The sequence below is a fragment of the Lissotriton vulgaris genome, chromosome 3_1, assembly GCF_964263255.1.
Source record: "Lissotriton vulgaris chromosome 3_1, aLisVul1.2, whole genome shotgun sequence".
In the NCBI taxonomy this organism is placed as follows: Eukaryota; Metazoa; Chordata; class Amphibia; order Caudata; family Salamandridae; genus Lissotriton; species Lissotriton vulgaris.
The window spans coordinates 2,059,957,687-2,059,984,599 of NC_141689.1; the positions used below are offsets into that span (position 1 = coordinate 2,059,957,687).

Consider the following 26,913-nt stretch of genomic DNA (forward strand, 5'->3'; position numbering starts at 1 on the left):
GTTTGGCCCCGAACTTATTGGCTGGATTCGCCTTCTCTACTCAGCCCCTTTGTCTCATGTGGTCGTTAACAATCATAGATCCCACGACTGTTCACTCGGAGGGGCACTCGCCAGGGTTGCCCTCTCTCACCGCTTTTGTTCGCCCTCACACTGGAGCCACTTGCGGCCTGGGTGCGATGGTACCGCTCGATTAGAGGACTGCGTTGGACATCGGAGTGGGAGGATAAGATCTCCCTCTATGCTGACGATATCCTGTTGTATCTGACCTCCCCTCACAATTCCCTAGTAGTTTTTATGGATATCCTCGCTATTTTCGGGAGGCATTCCGGCTTCGCTATTAACTGGGCGAAGTCGGTCCTCTTTGTGTTAAGTGGTGAACCACCCAGAGTGCCAGTAAACTGCCCGGTGAAGCTGGAATTAGTCAGTTTTCGTTGTCTGGGGATCCAAATATCGAAGGACCCCAAGGTACGTTTTAGCCTGAATCTATTACCCCCCTTGGCCAGACTGCATGGTGATGTCGCTAGGTGGAAAGTATTACCGATCTCCTTGTTGAGCCGTACAGTCCTCTTCAAGATGTTGGCCCTCCTGCGCTTTTTGTATGCTCTACAGAATTCCTTTGATCCGGTGCCTCCGTCGTATTTTAACGAGATTGAATCTTTGCAACGCGGCCTGCTGTGGGAGGGAAGGCCACGTATCGCATTGTCAAAATTAATGTTGCGCTGGTATGACGGGGGTATTGGTCTGCCTAATATCAGGAAATACTACTGGGCGTCCCAGTTGGCTACTATAAACCATGCCATTTATGGCTCGCGGGTAGACCCGGGCTTTGCGATGGACCGTGGCCAAGTGCCCGGGGGAGAGTATACCAGAGTGCTGTATGCGAGGTGCGATCGTTTCCCTTTGGTGGGTCCTCCATCGACGGCGATGAGGGTGTGGCATGAGGCCAACAGGGCCCTCAAATGGTCTGGGCAAATTACACTAGCTATGCCTTTGTAGAGCTCTGAGATGTTGGGCACTCTTTGTAAAACGAAAGGGTTTGATCGTTGGGATTTGATTGGTATTACTCAGGTGCGTGATGTGTGGGGTAAAGATAGGGTCTTGACGTTTGAGGAGTTGCAGGCCAAGTACCAGCTGCATGATACGGAACTGTTCAGATATCTTCAGGTCAGTCATGCTCTACATGCTGTAATCCCCAGTGGAGAGACACCTCCAGTAGCCCTCCCGCTGGAAGACGGACTATTGGATGGTTATCTGCCCACCAAAGCAATATCGTTGACCTATAGAAAACTTATTAATCATACTGAGGATCCCCTGGTGCAGCTCAGGGACCAATGGGTGGCGGATGGCTTAGTCCTGAATGAGGAAGATTGGAGGGAGGCGGTGTCCTCCCCTAGAGTAGTGGCAGTCCCAATGAGACTTTGTTTGGTCCACCTAAGGATCCTGCACCGTTCCTACACCACAGGTCCTGGATTGTTGAGAATGGGGTTGGTTGTATCTGGGGATTGTCGGTGAGGGTGCGGAATGCCGGGAACGTTCCTTCATATTCTGTGGGAGTGTGAAAAGGTCCGTGATTTCTGGACTAGGATACATCTGACGATGAGTGAAGTGTGGGGGGTGCGGATCGAGCTGTAGGGAGGCGCGTCAATGTTTATTAAATGTTTGGGAGCCCTCTGACTTTTCGAGTCATGGCAAGCTCTGGGTCACTCTAGCTTGTGCGATAGCCAAACGCAATATTGCACAACTCTGGGGTGCTGTTCGGGTGCCTCAGGTGGGGAAGTGGATGAAGGAACTCGACTGGTTCATGTTTCGAGAGAGGTCTGTGTATGTATCTTGGGGGCGACCCCGCAAGTGGGGCAAGATCTGGGGAGTTTGGAACGCTTACCGTGGTGACATCTGTACACCACCTGATTTAGATCCCGCCAGTGTGGAACCGGAGGACGCCTAAGCCCGTTTTTTATATTCTATTCATTTGTCTCTGATGGAGGTCTATGTTCTCACTGTATATATTTGCAGTCACTCAATGCGCTCTGGTCAGTTCTGAGTTGTGTAATGTCTTTCCTTTTTGTTCAATAAAAAGATGTTTAAAAGAAAAATGAGCAGAGGCGATGCAAATAGGTCTGGTCTTGGCAAAACGGTGCAATCATTTTTTAAATACTTTTCTAGGTTTGGCCTTAAAGACATCTTTAACTCTCTTGCTGGACTACAGTTTTCCCCAAAAAATCATACGTGTGTTATGCAGAATTTTGGAGGGCATTATCACCGGTAGGGTATCCTGGCTCTGAGCAGGTGTGAGTGTAGGCAACACCTATGGACTCGAGGGACTACTAAAAAAAAGCCAGGTCTTCATCTTCTTGCAGAATTCACTTACAGAATTCAAGAACTGAAGAGGCTCTTATGTGTAGTGGCAGGTTGTTTCATGCTTTAGGAGCGATGTAGGAGAAGGCTCCATTGCCAGATCAGGTTTTCCTTGTGCATGCAATTTAAGCAAATAAGGAGTCTGGAAAAGCGGAGGTGTTTGGAAGGTTTGTGAAAGCAGATGCGATCGGTGGGGTATGTTGAGCCAGTGCTATGTAGTGCCTTGAAAGTGTGGGTGAGTTCATTATATAAATACATAGAGAGACGTTTTGTCAGCATGGTTCATAGGTTGTTCTGCTGAACTGTCATTCACATTTTGCTTCTCCCAAGCATGGCATACTCTACTGGCCAAAGGGTCAGCCTTCTCTCCTGACGGCACCCTTCACTTTGAGTGACTGCAGAAATCTTGCTCATATCAGCTAAAAATAGTTTATTTTTCATACGTGACAAAGCTCTTTCGAAGCATGCTTTTTGCAGTTGTATTTTTATGAAACAGCTATTTGCTTTGCCTGCACTGTCCATTTTAAGGTTGCCATGATACAATATTGAATTGTTATGTCACAGTAGCGGCCTGCAATTTGAGAGCTTGGCTGTGTGATGATTTTTCCTTGTCACCTTCACTAAAATAATATTCAAAATTATGACACAGAGTTACAAATAAAAACACGCAGGACTTGTAACACTTTCACTTCAATTGAATGTTCTTTACATTTTGTTTTCCTTTTTTACTGAAAGTATATGACAGCCACATTTAAGGGGCTTCATGTTTTTTCATCTTAGTTTTTTAGAAAAAAAAACTAAAAACAAAAGCGGCACTAGCATGTCAATGACAGACTTTTTGGCTTTGCAAATGCTTGATTCTATTGCAACCATATGCTACTAAAAGTAGAGACCAAAAAAAAAAAAAAGAAAACTGGCCATCACTTAAACGTGGTACAAAAGGGGGTGGTGATGGACGGAGCATCTGAATCAATCAAACACTCACACCCAGTCAAAAGATCAGGGTTTAATCCATCACCGTTCTTTAGCCCACTCTGCCACCCCAGTTCAGACATGGCTATATGCAAATCAATCTAACCCTGTGCCTCATGGGTAAGCATGGGCGGAAAATCCGTTCCGCTCGCGGATTTTCGGTAAATTCGTAATCCGCAAACGCTCGCGAATTTACCGAAAATCCGCAAATTCGCACGCAGCGGATTTTTTTTTTCTTGGTGATACAATTTTGCGGCGTTCACTTACCGCCATTCAGCTTTGCCGGGTTGTTTTTCTCGATATTTTGCAAGTGCTGCGCCATTTTGGATCTTGCTGCGGGATCCCGCGGGAATTTGGCAACGCATCGCGAGAGTTCGCAATTGCGAACATGTCGGTGCGGCGGGCAGCAACAATCTCGCACTCGCGAAATTACAAAATTTGCAATTCTGCACAAGAAATCCACTAGCAAGCAGCATAGACCTTCTGAAAATGATGATTGTTATCAGAATAACTCCTCAGGTTGACATTTGCCTGCACTTTTTTGGATTTGAGGCCTTTTGACTTTCTTTGGATCACTTTTGGATTAGAAATCAACTTTCACAAGTAAGTTTGTTTGGGGCATTACAGTTGCTGTTCTGCAGAAAAACGAGTTTTGCAAAACTGAAAGCACTCAGCAGGTGCAAAAGTTCACTCATCATTAGTAACCATTCCCTGTAGTACTTCCTGAGGGGCCCCTCCAGAGTTCAGTTGCCTATGTTTGTTTGGGGCATTACAGTTGCTGTTCTGCAGAAAAACGAGTTTTGCAAAACTGAAAGCACTCAGCAGGTGCAAAAGTTCAAACTCATCATTAGTAATAGTAACCATTTCCAGTAGTGCTTCCTGACTGGGGCCCCTCCAGAGTTCAGTTGCTAGTTGCAACAATTCTATGACCCTGCTCTGACCCTCACTGCAGGCTCATAGAATAGCTACAAGTAGGCCACAAAGGTCCTGGAAAAAAAAATTGCACTGCAACAGAAAGCAAATTACAGATAAGGAAGCAGGTGCCAGACTGGAATTTTAAAACAGTGACACAATAATAAAACAACCCCAAATTAATTCATGTCAGTTGAAGCAGGGCAGGTGTGCTTGCTTTTCCCCCCCATAATCTACAGTGATGATGAACCAGAGGGTGGCATTGATGTACCAGAGGGTGGCATGGGTGAAACGGAGGGTGGCAGTGGCTAAACAGAGGGTGCTGGGAACCTGTGATGATGAACCAGACGTAGAAAAAACATAGTTGCGACCGTTGCGAGCCGAAAAGTAAGTTCGCAATTGCGAACTGGTACAAAACCCTCGCGAACTGGCAGAAACCCTTGCGAACACAAAAAAAAATCCACAAATTCGCGAGAATTTGCGGATTTTGCGGATTGCGAGTTCGCAAATACGCAAATTCGCGAACGCCAGATTCGCAAAATTCGCCCATGCTTACTCATGGGAACAGTCCAGCCCGAACTGCCAAGCCATGTCTTTCCCAGACCGGAAACAAGCTTCCGAGGACTGGTTTCTGGCATTCCAGCCGTCTTCAGCTCGGCTTGCTTGAATCTAGTAGCAAAAACAACAATTGATGGACAGAATGCAGAACAATGTCATACATTCACCCCAGTACAGAGATTTGGGCCTAAATCCATCGTTTATTTGCACTCCACACCACCCCAGTTCAGACATGGCCATATGCAAATCAGCCCTGACCCTGTGCCTCATGGGAACAGTTCAGTCCGAACTGCCAAGCCATGTCTTTCCTGGATCGGAATCAAGCATCCTAGGACCGGTTTCTGGCTATCAGCCGTCTTCATCCAGGATAGCTTGACTCCAGTTGTGTGGATAGCATGGGACTCACGTCTGAGCATGTCCATCCCACTCGGGGTGACAAAAGCAAAAACAACAATTGATGGACTGAATGCAGAACAATGTCATACATTCAACCCACTATATGACATTGTTCTACATTCTGTCCATCAACTGTGTTTTTTGCAATTTTCACCCTGAGTGTGCTGGGTATACTCAGACGTGAGTCCCAGGCTCTCCACACCACTGGAGTCAAGCTATCCAGGCTGAAGAAGGCTGATAGCCAGAAACCGGTCCTTGGATGCTTGATTCCGGTCTGGGAAAGATATGGCTTGGTAGTTCGGACTGGATTGTTCCCATGAGGCACAGGGTCAGAGCTGATTTGCATATAGCCAGTGTCTAACCCAGGGTGGTGTGGAGTGCAAAAAAACGATGGATTTAGGCCCAGATCCTTGTACTGGGTTGAATGTATGACATTGTTCTACATTCTGTCCATCAACTGTGTTTTTTGCAATTTTCACCTCGAGTGTGCTGGGTATACTCAGACGTGAGTCCCAGGCCCTCCACACCACTGGAGTCAAGCTATCCAGGCTGAAGAAGGCTGATAGCCAGAAACCGGTCCTTGGATGCTTGATTCCTGTCTGGGAAAGACATGGCTTGGTAGTTCGGACTGGACTGTTCCCATGAGGTACAGGGTCAGACCTGATTTGCCTATAGCCAGTGTCTAACCCAGGGTGGTGCGGAGTGCAAAACAACGATGGATTTAGGCCCAGATCTTTGTACTGGGGTGAATGTAAGACATTGTTCTGCATTCTGTCCATCAACTATGTTTTTTGCAATTTTCGCCCCGAGTGGCCTGGGTATGCTCAGACGTGAGTCCCAGGCTCTCCACATCACTGGAGTCAAGCTATCCAGGCTGAAGAAGGCTGATAGCCAGAAAAAGGTCCTTGGATGCTTGATTCCGGGCTATGAAAGACATGGCTTGGTAGTTCCGGCTGGACTGTTCCCATGAGGTACAGGGTCAAGGCTGATTTGCATATAGCCAGTGTCTGACCTAGGGTGGTGTGGAGTGCAAAAAAACAATGGATTTAGGCCCAGATCTTTGTACTGGGGTGAATGTAAGACATTGTTCTGCATTCTGTCCATCAACTGTGTTTTTTGCAATCATCACTTAAACGTGGCAGGCATATGTTTTCAAAAAGTCTTAACCCCTTCCATGCGTCGGACGGCCAGGGGCCGTCACAGTTGGCGTGTGCGGAGGACGGCCGGGGTCCGTCCGAACCCCGCCCACTCATTATTTCGCCAGCACCACGGAGAAATTCACTACACAGTCAACACGTAAATAACTTTGAACACATGTACAGCAATCAACTTGAATTTAAATGCAAATCACGGGAAAATAATTTTTCAGAGAAACTGTACTATTGACTTTCAATTATTGTAACCTAAAGACACTGTTTAAATATAAAAGAATGGCTAATAACATTAAAAAAAATAACAAATCAGAAAAAAAGCACTGTCAAACTCAAGAATTGGCTCATCAACACAGCATTGAAGGACATTTTTGAGGCAGATGTGTACATGGGATCAGAAAAAATGCCATCAATCACAGTGCAAGAGCGTCAATGCCTGAAGGGGCAGCACATTGCTCCATGCAGAAGCAAAATATGAACAACAGCTAAACAGACAATGAATCAAGAGAGCTCATACGAAGTCTAACTATATGTATGTATTTTCAATATATTTTTTTATCACTTGAGGCTGGGGTAATAGATAACGTTTTTTTAGGCCATACCAAAAAAACTAATTATTATTTTCTTTCCATGTGTGCCTTATCCAATTAACATTTTGAATCTCTCCTCAACCTCAAAAGGTTATAATAGGTTTATAAGATACACTATGCTGAAGTGCGGACAGAGACAAGTAAATGGTGATATAAATTTTGTGTTTGCTGGTTCTCATTGTTTTAGTCCCCTTCGTAGGTATGGGTTTTGACAAAATGATTGCTTGGAATGCATAGTAAGTGAGCATTGGCTCTGCTCCTTTCAACCATTGGCTTCCTTCGACCAGCCTTTTTTCAGCCAATGGTTGAAGACTTTGTCAATCACTTTTTGTCTTGGCCTAGTGGAGCATTTATCTCTCACCTTATGCGTTTGCCTATTTGACTGTACACTTTTCGCTCTGCATACTTTCATTGCACTCCAGGCGGTACTGCCTTACAACCATAAGATTATCTGTCTGCTTCTGCTGCCTTTCTGTTGCATGTGCTAGCATATAACACCAGCGACCCCTTGGTTTTACAAATGCTTGTTTATTTTATGCAGTAATGTGCTGAGTTCAGTTATTGTGCCAGAAATAGATGACTACAATAAAGCTTTCAATGTGCAAAAAACCATCAAATATATTATCACCAGGGAGAGAACGATAAGCATAAGGCATACAATGAAATAGAAATACAATGTATTTTATTAGTTAGGTATATATACATATGTTAAAAACATAAAAATTCTGGCACGTAATAAAAAGTAAAAAGCAACATATAACCAATTTTAAACAGTCAATGTAATACAATGAAAGACACCATCAATTTAAAAAAAAAGAAAAACAGTGGCGGACAATATTAGTCCTCTTCGACGCGCGTTTTGGCGTTTTCACAAGAACGCCTTCTTCAGGAGCCACACACACAATCAAGTATTTAAATAATCTGGATATTTCCAATATATAAATGGAACGTGCAGGAGTGATCTGTCCTCAGTATGGATGGCTGAGAAGGCTCGAATTATTATAGTTGAGTGCGACCGTCAAATCAGATTACTACTGTTTTGTACGGAGTTGCATCTGGCTTATTGTTTGTAGGAGCCGTCACTCGTTTTCCAGTGTACTAAGGTGGTTAGCAAGGCGGTTGTTGATACAGAACCGATTCCGCTGCTTTAAGATCTAGTGTTCGATACTCTTGAGAATTAATAACGTAATGATTAGCGTTCTTTTGAATCGAAATATTCAAGTTGATGTATATGATTCCCTTCGCATGTTTGTGATAAAAATAAAGTTCTCTAAAATCAGCTTCGATGGAATCAATCAAGTTTAAGCGGCAAAGGGGCCAAAAACGATGTGTGCGCTCCCTTGACTCAGCCTCTGTAGCGTTATAGAAAGAGGCATCCGCATAAACAGCAACCTGCGGGCGTCACGACCGATGTGTCTAATGGCGTCCCGCAGCCGTTGAAAAACATCATGCAGTAATGTGCTGAGTTCAGTTATTGTGCCAGAAATGGATGACTACAATAAAGCTTTCCTCATTCTTGATAACATATATTGGAACAAGTAACCACAGAAGAGGACATGGCGGAGGTATGAGAGCACATTATCTACAGTGGACACAGCCATATGCAGAACTAATAGTGGCATCATGGTGCACCTTGTTAAACAGTCACAGCCCTCTCTAGAATCTTGGAGTCTGTTCTTGGCGGTAAAACAAGCGAGAGAGTGGGGGGGTCGAACCTTAAAACACTCTTTCACCCCAACAGGCAGGCAAACACTGAAGAATTAATCATCCGAACACAGTGTAGAGGACCACTAAAGAGAGACTGATGGGAGGGCTAGTCAGTCACACACATACACACACAGCTGGGTGACATGGCCACACATATGGCAGGTATGGTGGCCTGCTGACATGTCTCCCCCGGGGCGGTCGTCTCAGTCAGCTAAGAATCTGGGGGTTAAAATTGACAACGGTCTGACTTTAGGATCTCAGATCCTCACCCTCACTGGCACTTGCTTTGGTCTTCTCCGCATGCTTCAGAAGTTTTTTCCGTTGCTTTCCGAGGACCACAGGAGGATTACGGTACAGGCCTTGATCGGGTCAAGACTGGACTACTCCAACGTCCTATATCTTGGCCTGCCCGAATATCTCCTGCAAAGGATGCAGGTGGTCCAGAATGCGGCAGCACGTGCCATTTTTGGCCTGCATAGGCGAGTCAAAGTACCTGGCCTGTTGCAGTCGCTTCATTGGCTGCCTATCCGACAGCGGATAGTTTTTAAAGCTTTAACCCTTGCTCACAAGGCCTTCCACGCCACGGGGGCAAAATACCTTCAGAAGAGGCTAGTTTCCTATCGTCCTGCCCGATCTTTGAGGTCAGAGTCGAAGTTCCTTGCCATTGTCCCGCGCGTGAGGAGGGCCCGTATTGGAGGTCGCTCATTTATGCTCCGGGCCCCTCAGCTTTGGAACTCTCTGCCCCTGACGTTACGCAGCACCCCAAATCTGTTGGCCTTTAGGAAGGGCCTGAAAACCTGGCTTTTTGCTTCCTAGTATTTTTCCGTGTTCTGTTGACCCTGCTTTCTTTTAATCTGTTGTGTTGTGTTTGTCTTCCTAGGTTGTCAATAAAGCGCCAGGACACTCTTTTGAGTAGCCGAGCGCTATAAAAGACACAAAATAACATAACATAACATATGCATTGCTGATTTCGCTGTAAGATCTACCACTAGACCAGAAGTATTAGCGGAAATGCCAATAAACAACTGGCAGTCAGCAGCTCATCTAAGTTTTCATACACAATGTGCATAAAAGGCACTATTTTTGGTTTAAGCAACCACTCTAGTCTAAACAGCCACCTTGCACCTCTATCTGCGAAACTATACACTATTCTACATAGAAAATTAGTTTATTACACATTTGCTTAGAGCGCTACAATGAATTACCTACATTTTATGAGGGCAACACATACTGTGCACCTGTTCTAGATGAGTTTCTATGACTGGACTTGGTATTTATGTAGACACGGGCCTCAACTTTCACACCATCCAAAAGAGGCAGAGGGAATATTTTTTGCACCCTTTTGCAGGGTGGCACAAATTATCGGCCAATTGTGATTTTGAAATTTGAGTTCTTATAGATGGAAAACTACTTGCTATGCCTGCGGCTTGGTAGGTGGTAATTATAGCAACTGTTTGTGATAATGTGTACATTGAGGGTTTTGGCTCTTAACTCTAGACATTCTCCTGTGTCCCATATTGGTACTGGATATCTTTATCATGGGGGGCTCTTTTGTTAAATAGATGTAGCATTTTGTTTGACGATACACATCAAGCAAGGAGCTGTTTTGGAATTTTTTTCTCGAGGTCTCTGGATAAGAATAATTGTTGAGGAAATGGGGTCGTAGATCTGAGTGACATCAGATTTCTAAGATTAGTAATAGAGGTAACATTCAGGCAGACAGATCAGCTGGACCTCTTGCTTGGTTCACATGAGTATATCATGTTTTACTGTTTAGAAGTGGAGGAACGAAATGATGCTGCATATACATCAAGCACATGGAATGAGACAGGCAGATTTACATAATATACAATGATGGTCACAAAAGCTTTAACAAATGTCTTTAGGCTCACAACAGGCATCTAGATTAAAATGTTACAACACAATTGAACAAATACAAGGTGAAATTAGCCATTCTTCAGGACAAAGCATCTGCTAGATGATGCCTACAGTAAATATTCACAAATGTAGAGGTCATAAACATTCCATGCTTTATGTACTATGGAGTCTAGATAAATATTTCTGTTCATCCATGATTCACAAGACTTCACGCACACATGCATGCGCACACACTGTAGTACTAGTAGAAGAATAAGGAAGCAATGCACTTGTAAAGGTAGACACAATGAGTTAATAAGAATTATTTACATGCCACATAAAGTCAGATTGATTTCTCAAGCAAAATGTTTGATGTCTCTGATGTGTGGTAGAACACACGGTGCTTATTGCGATGTCACCGTAAAACTTTAAATTTGAATAGAAACAGGACATCATTTTTTCATATTTACTAATGAAGTGACTATCGTTAGCAAACATATGGTATTTTTGGGATGCAGATGTTTGGCGCTTGATGCATGTGTGGCAAAGAGATTACAGATTACACTCATCTCTACATTATTTATTGTTGTGTGTAGACTATATCCTAGCCTCTCCTGAGGTATGACACATGACCATGGTCTGTGACAGCTTACAACTGCACTGTCAGATACGTTTCTGTTAGATTTGGGGGTCTCTAGTTGGCAGAAGTAGGTACCTTTGACCAAATAGGGACCGTTGCGTCTAGTCAGGGTAAGGGGGTACACTCCTAAAATAACCCCTGCTCAACACCTTGGTAGCTTAGCACGAGCAGACAGGCTTATCCCAGAGGCAAAGTGTAAAGCATTTGTGAACACATACAGTAACCCAGTGACAACACTACAGATGGACACCACACAAATTGTAGTATAAAAATAAGTATTTTTATATAGACTTAACACAAGACCACAAACGACAAAAATCCACAATACTGTACTTCAAAAATGGTAGAAATAGCTTAGTTTTCTTTAGATGTAAAATGCGACACTAAGTTCAATGTACCTTTGGATGTGTAACGCTATACAATGAAAGTGTTGCAGGGAAGGTGATTCTTCGGTTCCTTACACGCAAGAACGGTGATGCGTCGGGTCCCTATTGATGCTTAGGTGATGCATCGGTTCTTCTCGGCGTGGGGAGGTGATGTGTCGGTTTCTTACTGCGCTTCTGTGGCAATGCGGCCCGCAATGCCCTGATGCGATGAAGATCAGATGCAATGAAACAAAAAATGGCGCCTTCTCCTTGATGCGACAGGATTAGTACACACCAGACGGCCGTGCGGCGACTCAATGATTCTTCTGAGCCGCTACAGGCCCTGCAACACGCTTCCCGGTGATGCGGCGGGGTCTGATGCAACGTCGATCCTCTTCTCTGGCGATGCAAGACGCTTCGGAAACGATGCGACAGCTGCAGTGGGGACATGCTTTCCCAGCGTTGCGACGGCGGCGGCTGCTGCAATGACACACTTCTCCCATGATGCGGCGGCGTCTGGTGAGACATCGATCCTCTTCTCTGGCGAGGAGCTATCGCGTTGTGAAGCTAAAGTGGCAGAGACACGCTTCTACTTCGTGAGCCGCGCTTTCAGCTCCTTGCGACACGCAGTCCCTCAGAAAGCCCAACATAACTGAAGGCACTTCCAAAGAACTCTTGGGTGAAGTCTGTTTTCCCTGAGACTTCAGCAGGAGACAAGCTCTATCTCAAGTCCTTGGAGATACTTCACAAGTTGAATGAAAGTAGCACAAAGTCCTTACTCCTCTTTTTGGCAGTCAGGCAACCACTGCAGGCCAATCCCTCATGCTTAGGGATAGTATCTCCTCGGTCTCTCTGGTTCCTCTCCTCAGCAAAGGTTTCTTCTTGTTTCTCAAAAGTGATCTAAAGTTTTGGGGTCTGGGTTCCCTCTTTTATACTGATTTTCCCTTTGTTCTCTGAAGGCAGAGAGGCATTTGGAGAGGCCTTTGCCTAGTCCAAACCAGTTCTGGTCAGTCCTGGAGCACTTTGTTGACAAGACTCCTTCTTTCCTTTCACAGTGCAGGCCAGGGACATCAGAAGCACCATAGGTGGTCGAGCCAGCATTGTGGAGGGAAGGCACAGCCCTATTCAGGTCCTAGGTGCAACTCCTCCCTCCCATCTGCATGCAGATCTCTCTATTCAGCCCTATGCTGACTCACCCTGTCTCCTGGAATCCCCCAGCCCCTGTCACTCAAACTCCAAACAAGGAATACACAACATAGCAGAGGCAGGCTTGGATGGTTAGACAAAAAAATACCTACTTTCTAAAAGTGGTATTTTCAAACACAGAATGTTAAAACCAACTTCACTATAATTTTATCATTCTGAGTTCAGGCATACTAAACTCAAAAGTTCCCAGAGTCAGTTAGGGTTATATGATGTAATATTCAAACTGCCCATTCCGGCCTATGGGGAACAGGTAGCCTTGCAATAGTGAAAAACGAAAATGGCTGTAATTCGCTATTAGGACATGCCACACACATCAGGGCATGTCCTACCTTTTTTCCTACAATACACCCTGACCCTGGGTCTACCATATGGCTGACTAGTATGTAGAAAACGGAAGGTTTAGGGACTGTGGGTTCACTTGCCCGGTCAACATGGCAGTACCAGACTGCACACAGGCACTGCAATGGCAGACCTGAGACACACTTTTAAAATCTCTGACTTCTCAGAGTTAAACTTTAGTTCATTGTGTCTCAGCCAGGAGAAGACTTCAGCGAGGCAAATGTTAATTAGGTTGCCGTTGAATTAACACCCTTCTCGCACATAAACAGCAGCTGGGTGTCATCAGTATATGACACTATTTTGACTCCATATTTCTCTGCGAGAAAGACGAGGGGTCCAAATACAAATTAAACAAAGTTGGGCTTAATATTGAGCCATGTGGGACCCCAACACTCTTAGGTGGATTCACAGCGGCGAAAGGAGGAGACCAGATAGGTTGTGAGCGGTTGACGAGAAAAGACGCAAACCATTTCAATACCGTGCCACCAATACCACTCTCCATAAGTCTTTGCAGTAGTCTACTGTGGGGCACAGTATCGAAGGCTGCCGAAAGGTCCAGTAATACCAAGAGCGCATTACCTCCTCTATCCAGCGTAGCTTTAATTGTCTCTGCAACTTCTAGCAGGGCAGTTTCAGTGCTGAAGTTAGCTCTGAAATCCGATTGGCCAGAGTGCAACAAGTGATTGGTCTCCACATAATTCGTTGTGACTTCATTGACATATTTCTCCAAAACCTTGGAGAAGAAAGGCAGAAGTGATATGGGCCTGTAGTTACTGGCGGCCTCGGGTCTGTTGTAGGTTTCTTAAGCAGAGGAAGAATTTTCTTATGTTTACATGGTTGTGGCATGAGCCATTCCCACAAGGCGGTGTTCAAAATCGGGTTCACTACAGGGTTAATCACTTCTGCTATTAAGGACAGTACTTTAGCTGGACAAGGGTCGGATGGCAAGCTAGATTTGAAAGCTTTCATAAGCACTAGCGATTGCTCCAAGGAGATCATGGGAAACTCCCTAAAGGAGGCATCAGTGCAGGGACACATCAGAGGGAGGTCCACCTGCTGCCTCCAGGCCTGTCTATTGAGCAGAAAAGGAGTCCTGAATGTTTTTAATTTTTTCGTAGAAAAAGCAAGCCATGCAGCTGGTCCAATCGCTTGTGGGAGCGAATGCCAACATAAAAAATGGAAAGGAGACCCATGCCAAGGTGCCAGGTCCAACAGTTTCCAATACCACTACATACATTTTTTTTAGGGCAAAATGTCGAAATGCCATAAACTAGAAGTCTGAAGCCTTATCTCGAGGACATTTGTGACTTCTAAAAAATTATTCAGTTTTTCAATTGGACAAAACACCATCAGTACCAAAGGAGGCAGTAGGAGAGATCTTTATGGACTACATCCATGGTATTTGCATATCAAGTAGGGTAAAACTCCATAAGTACCAAAGGAGGTAGTAGAAGATACCGTTATGGACTACTTCCATGATATTTGTATAGCATTCAAGGGCACAACACTATAAGTACTAAGGGGAGCAGTAGGAAATGCATGTACGGAATACAGCCATGATATTTGTATAGCATTCAAGGACAAAATATTTTAGACACAGTGGTGTGAAATGATTATCCTGAATATAACCAATTCCTTCAGGATAAAATTGGTCTGTTATGCAGTCAGTTTTAATTACGTTGTTACTCCATATATTGCTTGTTAGAGGGAGAAACAAGTGTGTCCTCTCAACGTTGCTAATTGTTATCTCCATGGAACCACTCTTTCAGATCTGGGAAGACCTGCAGAGATGTGAGGCTATAGTTTTGCTTTAAATAAATGACATTCTATTGTAATTCAGCTGGGCCCCACACACATTGAAATATTTAAATAACTGTGAGAAAGTGAGTTATTAGTTGGCGTGGATGGTATTTGACCCCAAGCAATAACATCATTAACCTATTTCGTCCGGCCACAAAAAGGTTTCAGTAACTAAAATCTGAAAAATGTGTAAAGCATTTAGAAGTACAAAAACTGTTAAAATTCAAAAACACAATTAAAAAACGCACTACAATTTATAAAAAAACTGGCAAAATGTAATAAGCAAAATAACACCAAAATAAATAAATTCATTATGGGGAACGGAGTTCTAATTTTTCAGAAAAGTGAAAATAGCTCCAAAAAGTGTAAAGTGTCAATACTATACCACTTGGATCCGAAACACTGTCGATCAAACAGTCCCACTTAAGAAACAATCCTCCAACAGAATCATCAAGTCCTCCCCCTGGTTCAATGATACTCTTAGACTTGAAAGACAACACTGTAGGCGCCAAGAACGCAAATGGAGACGTGACTACGACCCAGAGCAAAAAGTTCTCTATAAAACCATGCTGCTTAATTACAAACAATTAATCATCAAGGAGAAAAGTAAGTTCTATAGCAGTCAAATTAATCTTGCTCAAGACTCGACCAAACAACTCTTCCAGGTAGTGACGCGTCTCTCTGGACAAACAGCATCCACCCCTATTACATATACCCAAGAATTATGTAACTCTTTGGCAAATCATTTCCAAAAAAAAGTCACGGACATCTTCTCCCAATTTAAAGCTCATGCTAAAGGCACTGGACACCCTCACTCCGTCTCTAATGACCAAACTCCGTCGGACATGAACTTTACCAACCCCCCTCGAACAAACCCTCCCAGTTCCTTCCAGGAATTTTCTCAGATCTCCTCTGAACTGGTGTCTCATCTCTTATGCACCACGAATTCCAGATCTCGGGAAGACCCATGTCCCCCCGCCATTCTCAAAAACTTCCCCGAAATTATAAGCCCTAAACTCACCGATATTTTTAATGCTATGTTCTTGTCCACTACTTTTCCTTCCATCTGGAAAAAAGCCATCGTCAAACCACTTATCAAAAAAAGCTCACTTGATCCGACGATAGTTGCCAATTATCGTCCAATCGCCTGCCTCCCACTCCCTGCCAAAATTGTGGAAAAAATAATGAACACACAAATCTCAGATTTCATAGATCAAAACAACTGCCTGGACGAAACACAATTTGGCTTCCGGAAGGGACACGGGACGGAAACTGCGCTTATTAAAGCAACAGAGGAAATCAGGAAGTCTCTAGATAATGGAGGATCAGCAGTGCTCATTCTACTGGACCTGTCTGCGGCCTTCGACACGGTCGATCACTCCACCTTGATCGACTGTGTCGAAACGGCAGGCATCACGTGTGCAGCGAAGGAACTCATTGCCTCATTCCTCGCCGATCGAGTTCAATCCGTTGCCTTCGGCAACTACAACTCACTTCCCTTCACTCTTCCTTGTGGTGTTCCCCAGGGGTCCTCGCTAAGTCCCACATTATTCAACATCTATGTGTTAGACTTAGCGAGGACCATAAAAATCCATCACCTGGCGGTTACATCCTATGCCGACGACACCCAGATTGTCCTAGCCATAAACAAAAATGGAGATGAAGTGGCCGCCAACTTTAATCTGGGAATGCTGGCAATAAGTAATTGGATGGCAAGAAACTGCCTGAAATTAAACTCTGATAAAACGGAGGTGATGCTGTTTGGCAATCTCTCCCCTGCCTGGTCTCCCACATGGTGGCCTGATGCCCTGGGACCATCCCCTTCCCCTGTGACCAAGGCAAGAAATCTTGGAGTTATACTGGACACCAAACTTACCTTCATGCACCACGTCAACGCGGTAGTATCCTCCTCATTCTATACCTTGAGAATGATAAAAAAACTTCTACCTTATCTTCCCATGAATATGACAAAAACGCTTATCAGCGCACTCATCATGGCCCGCATTGACTATTGTAATGGTCTGCTAGTCAACGCTCAAGAAGGTGTCTTAAAGAAATTACAACTGGTGCAAAATGTGGCGGCCAGATTGATTACTGGATGTCCTAAGTATGCCTCCATTTCTGGGACACTCCGAGAGCTTCACTGGCTGCCTGTAAAGAAGAGAACTAAGTTCAAGGCTCTCTGTATTGCCTATAAAGCAATTCATGGGCAAGGTCCAGCATATTTAAAAGACTCCTTCTGTCCTTACAAACCTGCCAGATCCCTAAGATCCTCAACCGCTGGACTTATGCAGGTTCCCAGGAACAAGAAAGTCTCCTGGGGAGACAGATCCTTCATAGTTACCACTACTAAACTATGGAACAGTCTTCCACATCACATTAAAGCCTCCACTTCTCTTCTCTCTTTCCGCAGGCCGATAAAATCCTGGCTGTTCACGCAATAACTCCTCATGGACCAGTTCTCTCACTCAGCGCAGAGACACCCACGGGTAATTGAGCGCTTAACAAATCGCCTAAATAAATAAATGGTCGTCATTAGCTATGGTAGACCAGGACCTAAGTGCAGTCTTAGGCTAACTATGATGGAGCACAAGTTGGATATATTATGCAGATTGCCCCCACTAGTATCTGCAAGAAGGGAAGTTCCAAAACGTTTTTAATGCTCAGTCCGAAAAGGGACTTTGTCATTTTTCCTGAGGAAAAACTCTTTGCCATGTGGGACAAACTTGAAATTTAATCTGACAATGTGGAACTGCTTAACGGATAGTGTTTGTGCAAAAAGAACAATTGATGGACAGAATGCAGAACATTGTCATACATTCACCCTAGTGCAGAGATCCGGGCCCAAATCCATTGCTTTTTTGCTCATCATGCCATTCCAGTTTGGACCCAGCCTTATGCAAATCATTCTTGACCCTGCACCAGATGGGAACAGACCAGCCCGAACTGCCACGCCAGGTCCTCTCTGGACTGGAAACAAGAATCCTAGGACTGGTTTCGGGCATTCAGCCCCCATCAGCAAGGATAGCTTGACTACAGTGGCATGGAGAGCATGGGTCCCATGTCTGGGCATACCCGCCCCACTCTGGGTGACAAATGCAAAAAAAACAATTGATGGACAGAATGCATAACAATGTCAAACATTCACCCCAGTACAGAGATCTGGCCCTAAATCCATCGTTTTTTTGCTCACCATGCCATTCCAGTATGGACCCAGCCATATGCAAATCAGTCTTGACCCTGCGTCCAATGGGAACAGTCCAGCCCAAACTGCCAGGCAAGGTCCTCCCTGGACTGGAAACAAGCATCCTAGAATCGGTTTTGGGCTTTCAGCCCTCATCAGCCAGGATAGCTTGACTCCAGTGGCACGGAGAGAGCACGGGAAACATGTCTGGGCATACCTCCATTCCAGTTTGGACCCAGCCATATGCAAATCAGTCTTGACCCTGAACCCGATGGTTCCATTCAGTTTGAACCCAGCCATATGCAAATCAGTCTTGACCTTGCGCCCTGATCCTTGTGTTTGCTTTGTTCGCCCTAAGTTGGCAGGGTATGCCCAAACGTGGGTCCCTTCCTCACTTTGCCACTGGATTCAAGCTAGCCTGGCTGATAAAGGGTGTTACACAGAAACCGGCCCCAGGGTGCTTGTTTCCAGTTTAGGGAAGGCCTAGCTTGGCAGTTTGGGCTGGAATGTTCCCATGAGGCACCGGGTCAAGACTGATTTGCATACAGCTGGGTCTGAACTGAGGTGGTGAAGTGAGCTAAAGAATGATGATGGATTCAACCCAGATCTGTAACTGGGGGTGAGTGTCTGAAAAGTTTCAGCGCTCCGTCCATCATCTCTTTGTGTTTGTTTGTTTGGAAAGTGATTGTGGTCAGTACCCTTGAAGTTCTGGAGCAAAAGTTTAAAGAAATTCCCAAACTTCATTTAGTGCCCAAACAACTGTAGGAGTACACTTCCAAGACCCCAAGGCGCACTTCCAAGGCCCCCGTGATTTTTGAGGGAGATCATAGAGACTCTCAGGATGTCAGGCATAGAGCAACAACTAAGACCAGTCAAGGTCCAGTTGCCACTGGTCAGCCTAGATTCTTCGAGAAATGTCCTCTTCAGCTTTTGTAATGTTCCTGAAGCCACCGTGGGGATCAGTCTTCTAATTCTTGGAGATCTTTCTGATGATGGATTTCTAGTGGAAGGGGCAACCTCCTCAGGATGTTCTCTTAGGTCACAAGAGCCAAGTGCAGTAAGTTCAGTCCACTTGGTATCCTTTCGCAGCAGTGTTCTGAGAAAGGCTGGGTGCCAGCCTAAGACACTCCTAGTTCCTCTCTGACTAATACAAATTGTCAGGGCAAATCCAAGATGGCCAAGACCTTTGGCCAAACTTTATTTGAAATAGACTTTTCATTAAGTATTTGCTCAGAATGCATTAATGATTACAAAATTTGAAGTGCACATAGCGAGTCAGTGAGAATCCAATCTAATCCATTTCAGAAAAGAATGAAATCATCTAGAATCAGAATTATATGAGGATGCAGCCACAAGCGAACATGCAGAACAATGCAAATGGAAGTCACCCTCCCCTCCCCCCACACAACCCCCGACACATCCTCAGGCCTCTATGTTTTGGCTCCATTTGCCCCAAATCTTCTTATACTTTCGACAACTGCCCAACTCCATATTGTGAGATACTGGGGCCAAGTCTCTTCCCCTGTTATGCACAGCACTAGCCACCTAGCATCAAGGGAACCACAAAGCCTGTGACGATGGCCATGACCTGCATGACCCCTCTCCAATACTGTTGGCTCACTGGACAGTCCCATAGGATATGGAAAAACAAGCCCACCAAGCCACAACCCCTGGTGCAAAGGGCTGAGTTACAGCAACCCAGGCGGTGTAGCAAGGATCTAGAATAATAAGATCTATGCAATATGTGTAGCTGTATGAGACAAAACAAGCCCGTACAGCTATTTCTCTCGGTCTCTGGAGGGCCTCTACCCAATCATAAACTTTCTAGAAGGCCTAAGTCTACCTTCCAGGCTTCCCTCAGTGAATGGAGCAGGTTGGGGAGAGTTGTTCAGTATTTTCTGGCATATTAATGAGACCGCCTTGACCGGCATTGGGTCCAGTAACAAGAAACAATGGGGGAGACTCCGGCAGCTGTTCCCCCCCCACGGGGATATGACACTGCACACCGCAGTGCATGTCTCAATTGCAGGTATTGGAATTGCTCCCCAGCCCCAATGTCGTATTCAGCCTGGAGGTTAGCGAAGGACATTTTCTCATCTCCAAACATCCCCAAGCCGATTGATTGCTATCAGTCCCTTTCGGAGGAGGCCCTGCAATTTACCTTTGACCAATCATAACCAGGGTTCTGAGGCTAGGTGTGCAAGTGGGGAGTGTACTAAGGTAATCATAGTGTCCTCAAATCTAACACTAAAGTATAGTTTGAAGCAAGCACTGTACCCACAACAAGCCCAGAGACAGACATATGGTAGGAAAATAGCAGGGTTCTTCAGCAACCAGACAGGGAGTACACACACATTATCTTGGCATCCTCTTTGCTGCTTTGAAAGGGTGCTAAACTTTTACATGTGCTTCAGGCAGACATGTCATGTAGGAGTTGACGCTGGGGTGTTAACAGGAGGGACACTGCTCCCACCATGCATATTCTACTGAGCTCAGCTGAGTCATCTCTTTCCACTCAGGTCAGCCTATTGTGTTCTCCTGGAAAGAAATTTACACCTCATTCAAGGCTGAAGACGTAATGCAAATTATCCTATAGACACTCAGGTGGGTAAAGGGTATTTTTCTAAAAGTTATTTTTGCTTAATAGCCATTAAAAATCAAACCTAACCACTGAATTGGATTCTTAATAACTATTAACAAGTGATTTAACTACTTTTCTAGCTGGTTCTTTTCCCGAGCTAGTAACATTAGTATTTTAATCTACACTCTAGTTTTCTGCATGGGACAGCTAGGCCTGCCACAGTCATGAAGCGTAATGCAGCACATTTTGCAATAACATTACTTAAATATTTTTTCATTGGTATGCAGGTAACACTACATAGACAAAGTACAGGTTTGACACACAAATACAGTAATAAACAACTAAAAGATGAGATGTCTCCCTTTGCAAAGATCCTTTCACTGTGTGGGAACATGTGTTGCCACATTATTAGGAACTTTTCATCCGTTTGAGCTAGAAACTATTTTTATTGGGATATAATGTGCAGATTTTGCAGTTGATCGTGTATTATGTGGCAAATGTGGCAAATCCATAATTATGCAGAAAATGTAGCAGCTGCAGAATCCCATAATTTGGTGGCCCTGATTATAAGGAATAAAGTACCCTGCCATACATTATTGCAAGCCACATCAGAGTACCATGATCTTATAAAGATACTCTTGACCTAATTTCTCTTTGTGGTCACGGAACTCCTCTGTAACTTTCACTTTTCGTATGATGTATGCAGAGAGTACTTTATTTCATATATACATTGTTGTTTTTTTTAACACTCACTGTACTGCATTTTAAATTAGAATCTAAACAAGCAGGTCCTGTGTGGGCTGGTGCAGACAGCAGCGACGCACAGGTGCAGGTGGGCTGGAGTGCATACTGTGGATCGTCAGGAACTCATGCAGGTGCACCTCCCAGCTCAGCGGTCTTGTACGAAGAAAAGTGACAAGCGTAGCCGACCCTTGTTGCCAGTATTACATGGTGCAGTTCCCTGGCCGCCTGCCACCTAAGGGGAAGGGGTTATGGGTGCACTACAGAGGTGATGTAATCTGATTTCTTAACGCCCATAAACAGTGCAGCTGGTGCATGCACAATATCTTTGGGGGTTCAGAGTGACATCATATTCTGTAAGAGTTTCACTGTAATAATCAATTATGTTATCCGGAAGCCTCAGGGAACATCTTCCAATTTTTGAGTGGTCTTATGATCTAATATCCCTTGCTTTTCTGAAATCAGTGCTTTAAATCTAGATGTACAAAACTACTTGTTCAAGGGAAAATTACTTTGCCAGACTTACCGATAAAAGTCTTCAAAGTTAAGCTCTGCCTTCCCCTTCTTCCCGAAGAAATGGACAAGTAGAGTAGTGTCCACAAGTAAGCCTGATAATTCCTCAGCACGCTTAAACACATAAAAAATGTATATATTTTAAATTAACTTCACACCTTGACGATTACATCTTTGTAATAAACATAGAAAAGAAAATTACATACATTGTAGTGACACTAAAAATTAAAAAGGTAAAATTATGTAAAACAAACCGTCAATATGAAGCAAGGTAATGGGTGTGAATGAACACAGATTAAATTCAAATGAGCATTTTTGCACGGAACTAACAGTAAAAATGCAGGTAGCAAAAAAAAATTGACAGCCACAGAAGCTAGATACGAAAAAAAGCAAGAATAAAATAAACTTGCCGGGAGGGCAACAATGCACCACATATGTACTGGACCAGAGAGGTTTCAGTATACCTCTGCAAGGTCCGAAAAGAGTGCTTGACTTGTGCTACGTCTCAGAGTATCCCAAAGACTCCTGGGGCCATGATCTTGCAGATCTGTCCTAATTATCTGAAAAAGTTTTATGAAGCAAAACTGCTTGAGAACCAGAGTATATGATTAACAGACAATGCATATCCACATTTCCAACAGTTCCAAAATCCACATGAATTAGTATTAGTTTAAAAGAATTTATTTCATAACATGTATGATCAGAATTAATGGAAATGTACAGCACAGTGCATGCACACATTACAAATACACAACATGAATTGTAACAGTGCATTGTTCTTATATCAATGCGACATCTAAACAGATTAAAATGAAACAAACTTTTTGTAGAATCTTCTAAAAGGAGAAGTCTATTTTTAAGAATATTTTTTTTTCATTCCTCCTCAAACCATGTTCCTGTCTTTTCAACATTTTTACTGTGTAAAACAGATAGTTTACGGCTTCTGGGTTCGCTTTGTCACCTTTAAGTAAGGGTCTGCTCATCTGTCCTTCACATGGCGAAATGTTACTCTTAATGTGATTTGTGAACCATTTGAGCAAGTTCTACAACTTTGAAATAGGCTGCTAGAGGAAAAATCATGAGCTTTTCCTCAGCCAAACAGATTGCAAAAAGTATTGAACCAACTTGTTCAGTTCTCAAATATTTTAATGGCAGATGGGACAATGTTTTCCACAGCCTATTGGATTCCCTTTTTCATAAAAACAGAATTTTTGAACAGGCTTTAAAACGAATGTGTCAAAATAGTCATATTTATTGTAGCTGTAATACTTTAAAACCCTGCTGGATGGATTTACACCAAATAAGCAATGGCACTTCCTTGGTATAAGCATCATCATGATGCCCAGTTACCATAATCCTGTTCAATCATTTTTGATGTAGGAGGAATAAAAGTTCCTATGAGATTTTCAACAGAAAACAAAATGTCATGTAACTTTGAAATTAAGTTGGCTAATTTTCAGTACATAAATAACAAACATTTGGTGGTATTTAGGGCATTTTCCACCTTTTTAGGCTGATCCTTGATGGTTTCTGTTGTGTTCATATATCTTATGTGCCCAACACCGTTTGAGGTTTTGCAAGAGAGCCATAATCCTCTTTGAAAACTCTACTTTTTTTTTTTGGTTTAAGATACCGTTAATTTCTAAACAGCCAATCTGCTTCTAGAATGTCAAGATTTATGAATATTAGTAGACCTCTGATGCTTCCTGTCCACATTGAGACCCATTTTATTTGTAAAATTGGGCAAAATTATTGTTAAGAATCCAAAAATGGTATAGCAAACATAAGAGACTGGCTTTTTTATCAAATAACATTTCACTACATTCTATTCATCCATTGTTCTGTTAAAAATCTATGTAACCTAGGGATTGCAATAAGTGTGAAATGCTACGGTCAAACACACATTGATGGTTAGGAGAAATATGAATATCATGGCAGGTCATGTCGAACACATTACATTATGGCTGTTACAAACTTAACCCGAACATTACTACTGAATGGGAATGTCCTTGAGAAAGCAGAATTTTCTCAGAAACAGTTGTTGGATGCTTGCTTATTTATGAATTAATGGAAACCATAAAACATTAAAACTCATTGCCTTCAGCCTCGTCGTTTGATTCACAAGTGAATCTTTCCAGTGGAAAGGTAGGTCACATTTCTAAAATGGTGTCCTTAAACTCTGTCAAAGTAAACATACAATCTGATGATTGTAATAAATAGACTACATGTTTATAAGAAATTTAGTAGGGCTTTAGTGTAATTTAACCTGTACATAAATATCACAATTTCATTTTTAGGGACATTGCTTTCTAGAAAAGTAATCTGTTTTTTTAGTTCACCGTACTAATGAAAGAGCAATTGTTGTTGAATTAGTAATTTTGAAAGGTACTTTATTCTAAGTCAGTAGTGAAATAGGTTTTTAACAAGAACCATGCAGAACATAAGGAAAGAAAATAGGGTACATTTTAGAAAAACAGTTATATGTGAATTCAGACAACAGAAGTTATATTAAGTGTTAGGGAAAACAAAATAATACCCAAGACAAATAAGTAAGATTTCATACAAAACAGGAAAGAAATACACAGTTAGAATTACATACACCATTAGTAGTTGCAAGGTATCCGTACAGTTGAAGACGCTTACATACAGCAAAAAGAGCCGATGAAGCGTCGCATGCCAGAACGAAGTCGCGGACAGCAGAAAAAAAAGAAAGACAAGAAAAGAGGTTAGGCAACAAACATTTTCACAATTTACCAACTCTTAAATATACTAAACCATTCCAAACTATTTCCTTCAAATGAACAGCTCCAAAACAGTTCATTGTCTTAAAGAATTTGAGAATAAAGGGCATGGGTCCTGATATACACAAAAATATTATTAACAAAATGTTGGAAAGATAAGTGTCTTGGATCTACTACTATAACTTACTTTACTTTTGAGAATTAAAAAATGTATGAAAATCTAACACAATTGTAGATTTCCACGCATAACTCTCCTCCAAGCTGCTTACTCCTGCTGATGTAAGCTGAGTGTACAGAATGCATGTGTACGTGTGGGGATCTGTTTATTTTTTTTAATGCTTTTTTCTCCACAATATTTTCAAGTGTTGTTAACTAACTCCCTCCCTTTAAACGCCCTGGAATATGACAGTGTTCCCTTTTCGTACCCTGGAAAAGAAATAACTCATACCTTTTGCGGAAACAGTTTTGGTGGAAGACTACATGTACAATGTTCCATTTATCAACAAAGTTACAGGTTTGTGGGTGTTCATTGCACTTTGCATTGTCCAAACATACTCTCTTTCAAGCTCCAATTCATATATTCCTATTTCGCCCTGCAGAAAAGCTACAGTACTAGTATATTGCTTGGCATGATAAGTTCTATGCACAGGTTTGAACATCCATGTATCTTTAAATCAGCATCACAGTATGTATGCACCCAAATCACATTTTTCCCCAAAAAAGATAGTGAATTTTACCTTTGGGCCTAGGAAATGTCTTGAATGACCCATCATTTAATGCAGCCATTCCATACTATTATTTCTCATTTTTCAAATCAGACAATTTAGGTACATTTTTCACAAACATCTCAACAATGATGCTGTTAAGAAAAGGCTAAAGAAAAACAATTATGTTCATAACTAAACAAGATTCCAGTATTTAAAAAAAAAATACAAGCACATGTTTATTCATTCGTGAAGGTGAAAAATAGACAGCTCTAATATGCAGTTCTATTAAAAAACATGTAAATGTGCAAATTATGTTCCAAATTATTCTCCGTAGAATTCCCTTGGCAGTGTGCATCAGTACCAGTGAGACAAATTCACATTACACTTAGTTGTAAGCTTCAAACTAAAATGAAACAGGGATACTTTACCTAATAAAGGGGCATCTACAGCAGACCATCAATTGTTTAAGATTATCCAACACAAGTAGAAGAGAAAAATAAGAGAACTTTGTAAAATGACTAGATAGCCCGATTTTAGGGTGAGACATCTTACAATGGAATGTGGGTGAAGGAGTCAGGATTGGCCAACATGGCCCAACTTTATAAGCAAGGCAGTTTAGAGAACCTATTAAAAACCACGGAAAAATGACAACCCACAAATTCCTAAAACAAATTTTTTCATAACACTGGACAAGTGATTTGGTAAGAAAGCTCAGGAAATAGACATTGTGCCTGTTTGCTATGTATCCAGAGTGTGGGTGGACTTAGAAGGGTCATGGGTAGCAAAGGGTTAAGCAAGCAAGTTTCACAATATCTGGACAGGCTCCCACATGGACTAAATCGAGTATAACAACTGTTGGAACCTTTCCAAATAATCTCATCTCTGTTTCTAATGCCCTTGAAGAAGAGTGAAAACAGATTTGCAGGGAGGTGAGGATGTAAACCCTAAAAACGTTCTCCTCTTTGGTTGAGTGCATCTAGGAAGCTTTTAAGAATAAAATAGCAGCATAAGAGTGAACAAAATCATATTTGAATGCAGCAGGCGACTTCTAGTAAGTAAAAAAGCACATATTAATTGTAGTCACCAAGCTACTTCCAATCCATAGCCACCTAGCTCAAAAGACATGGGATATTTTCAGGTGTAGGAGTGGACCATTGAATTGTGTATGACAGCAAGACTCCACTCTGGTACTCTCCATTTCTAAGAAAGGACAACAAATTAGAGATGCAGACGAACATATGGTTGATGGACATCTGGTTTAAGGGAAACTATGAAGTAGAAGCTCTATTTGTTTTTATTTATTGTTTACAGCTGCATTGACTCAATAGGACATGCAGCATATGGTGACAAAGCCATGTAACAGGACTAATCGTAGGGTCATTACCAGTACCAAATGGAAAGAGACCGAGACACGAGTGGTTATTGGGTGGAACATACAGGTTCATACATAACATTATTGTGTTAATGGTTGTCAGGTCCTTGTAGACCAAAAGGCTTATGTATTGGGACTTTCTCTTGAAGTACTTTTTTTAACAGCTCAGAATTGACAGTGCTCTAAAGGTCAGGGAGATGTCATTCTAATGTAGCACTTAAGGTCA

The 26,913-nt window shown here is 42.8% G+C and overlaps 1 protein-coding gene across 6 annotated transcripts in view; it reads right to left on the reverse strand.

Annotated features, from left to right (window-relative positions):
* The window catches only part of MICU3 (mitochondrial calcium uptake 3), a 482,285-nt gene that overhangs the window by 130,470 nt on the left and 324,902 nt on the right, over positions 1-26,913 (reverse strand). For 2 of the 6 annotated variants that reach the window (XM_086962600.1, XM_086962602.1), the window contains exons 8-10: positions 24,467-24,505; positions 22,332-22,427; positions 21,881-21,981 (exon numbers count right to left, since the gene is read on the reverse strand). In XM_086962600.1, coding sequence (XP_086818726.1) covers positions 21,881-21,981; positions 22,332-22,427; positions 24,467-24,505 — 236 coding nt within the window. The remainder of the gene's footprint in view (positions 1-21,880; positions 21,982-22,331; positions 22,428-24,466; positions 24,506-26,913) is intronic. The other 4 variants (XM_086962605.1, XM_086962606.1, XM_086962604.1 and 1 more) reach the window with 3 other exon arrangements.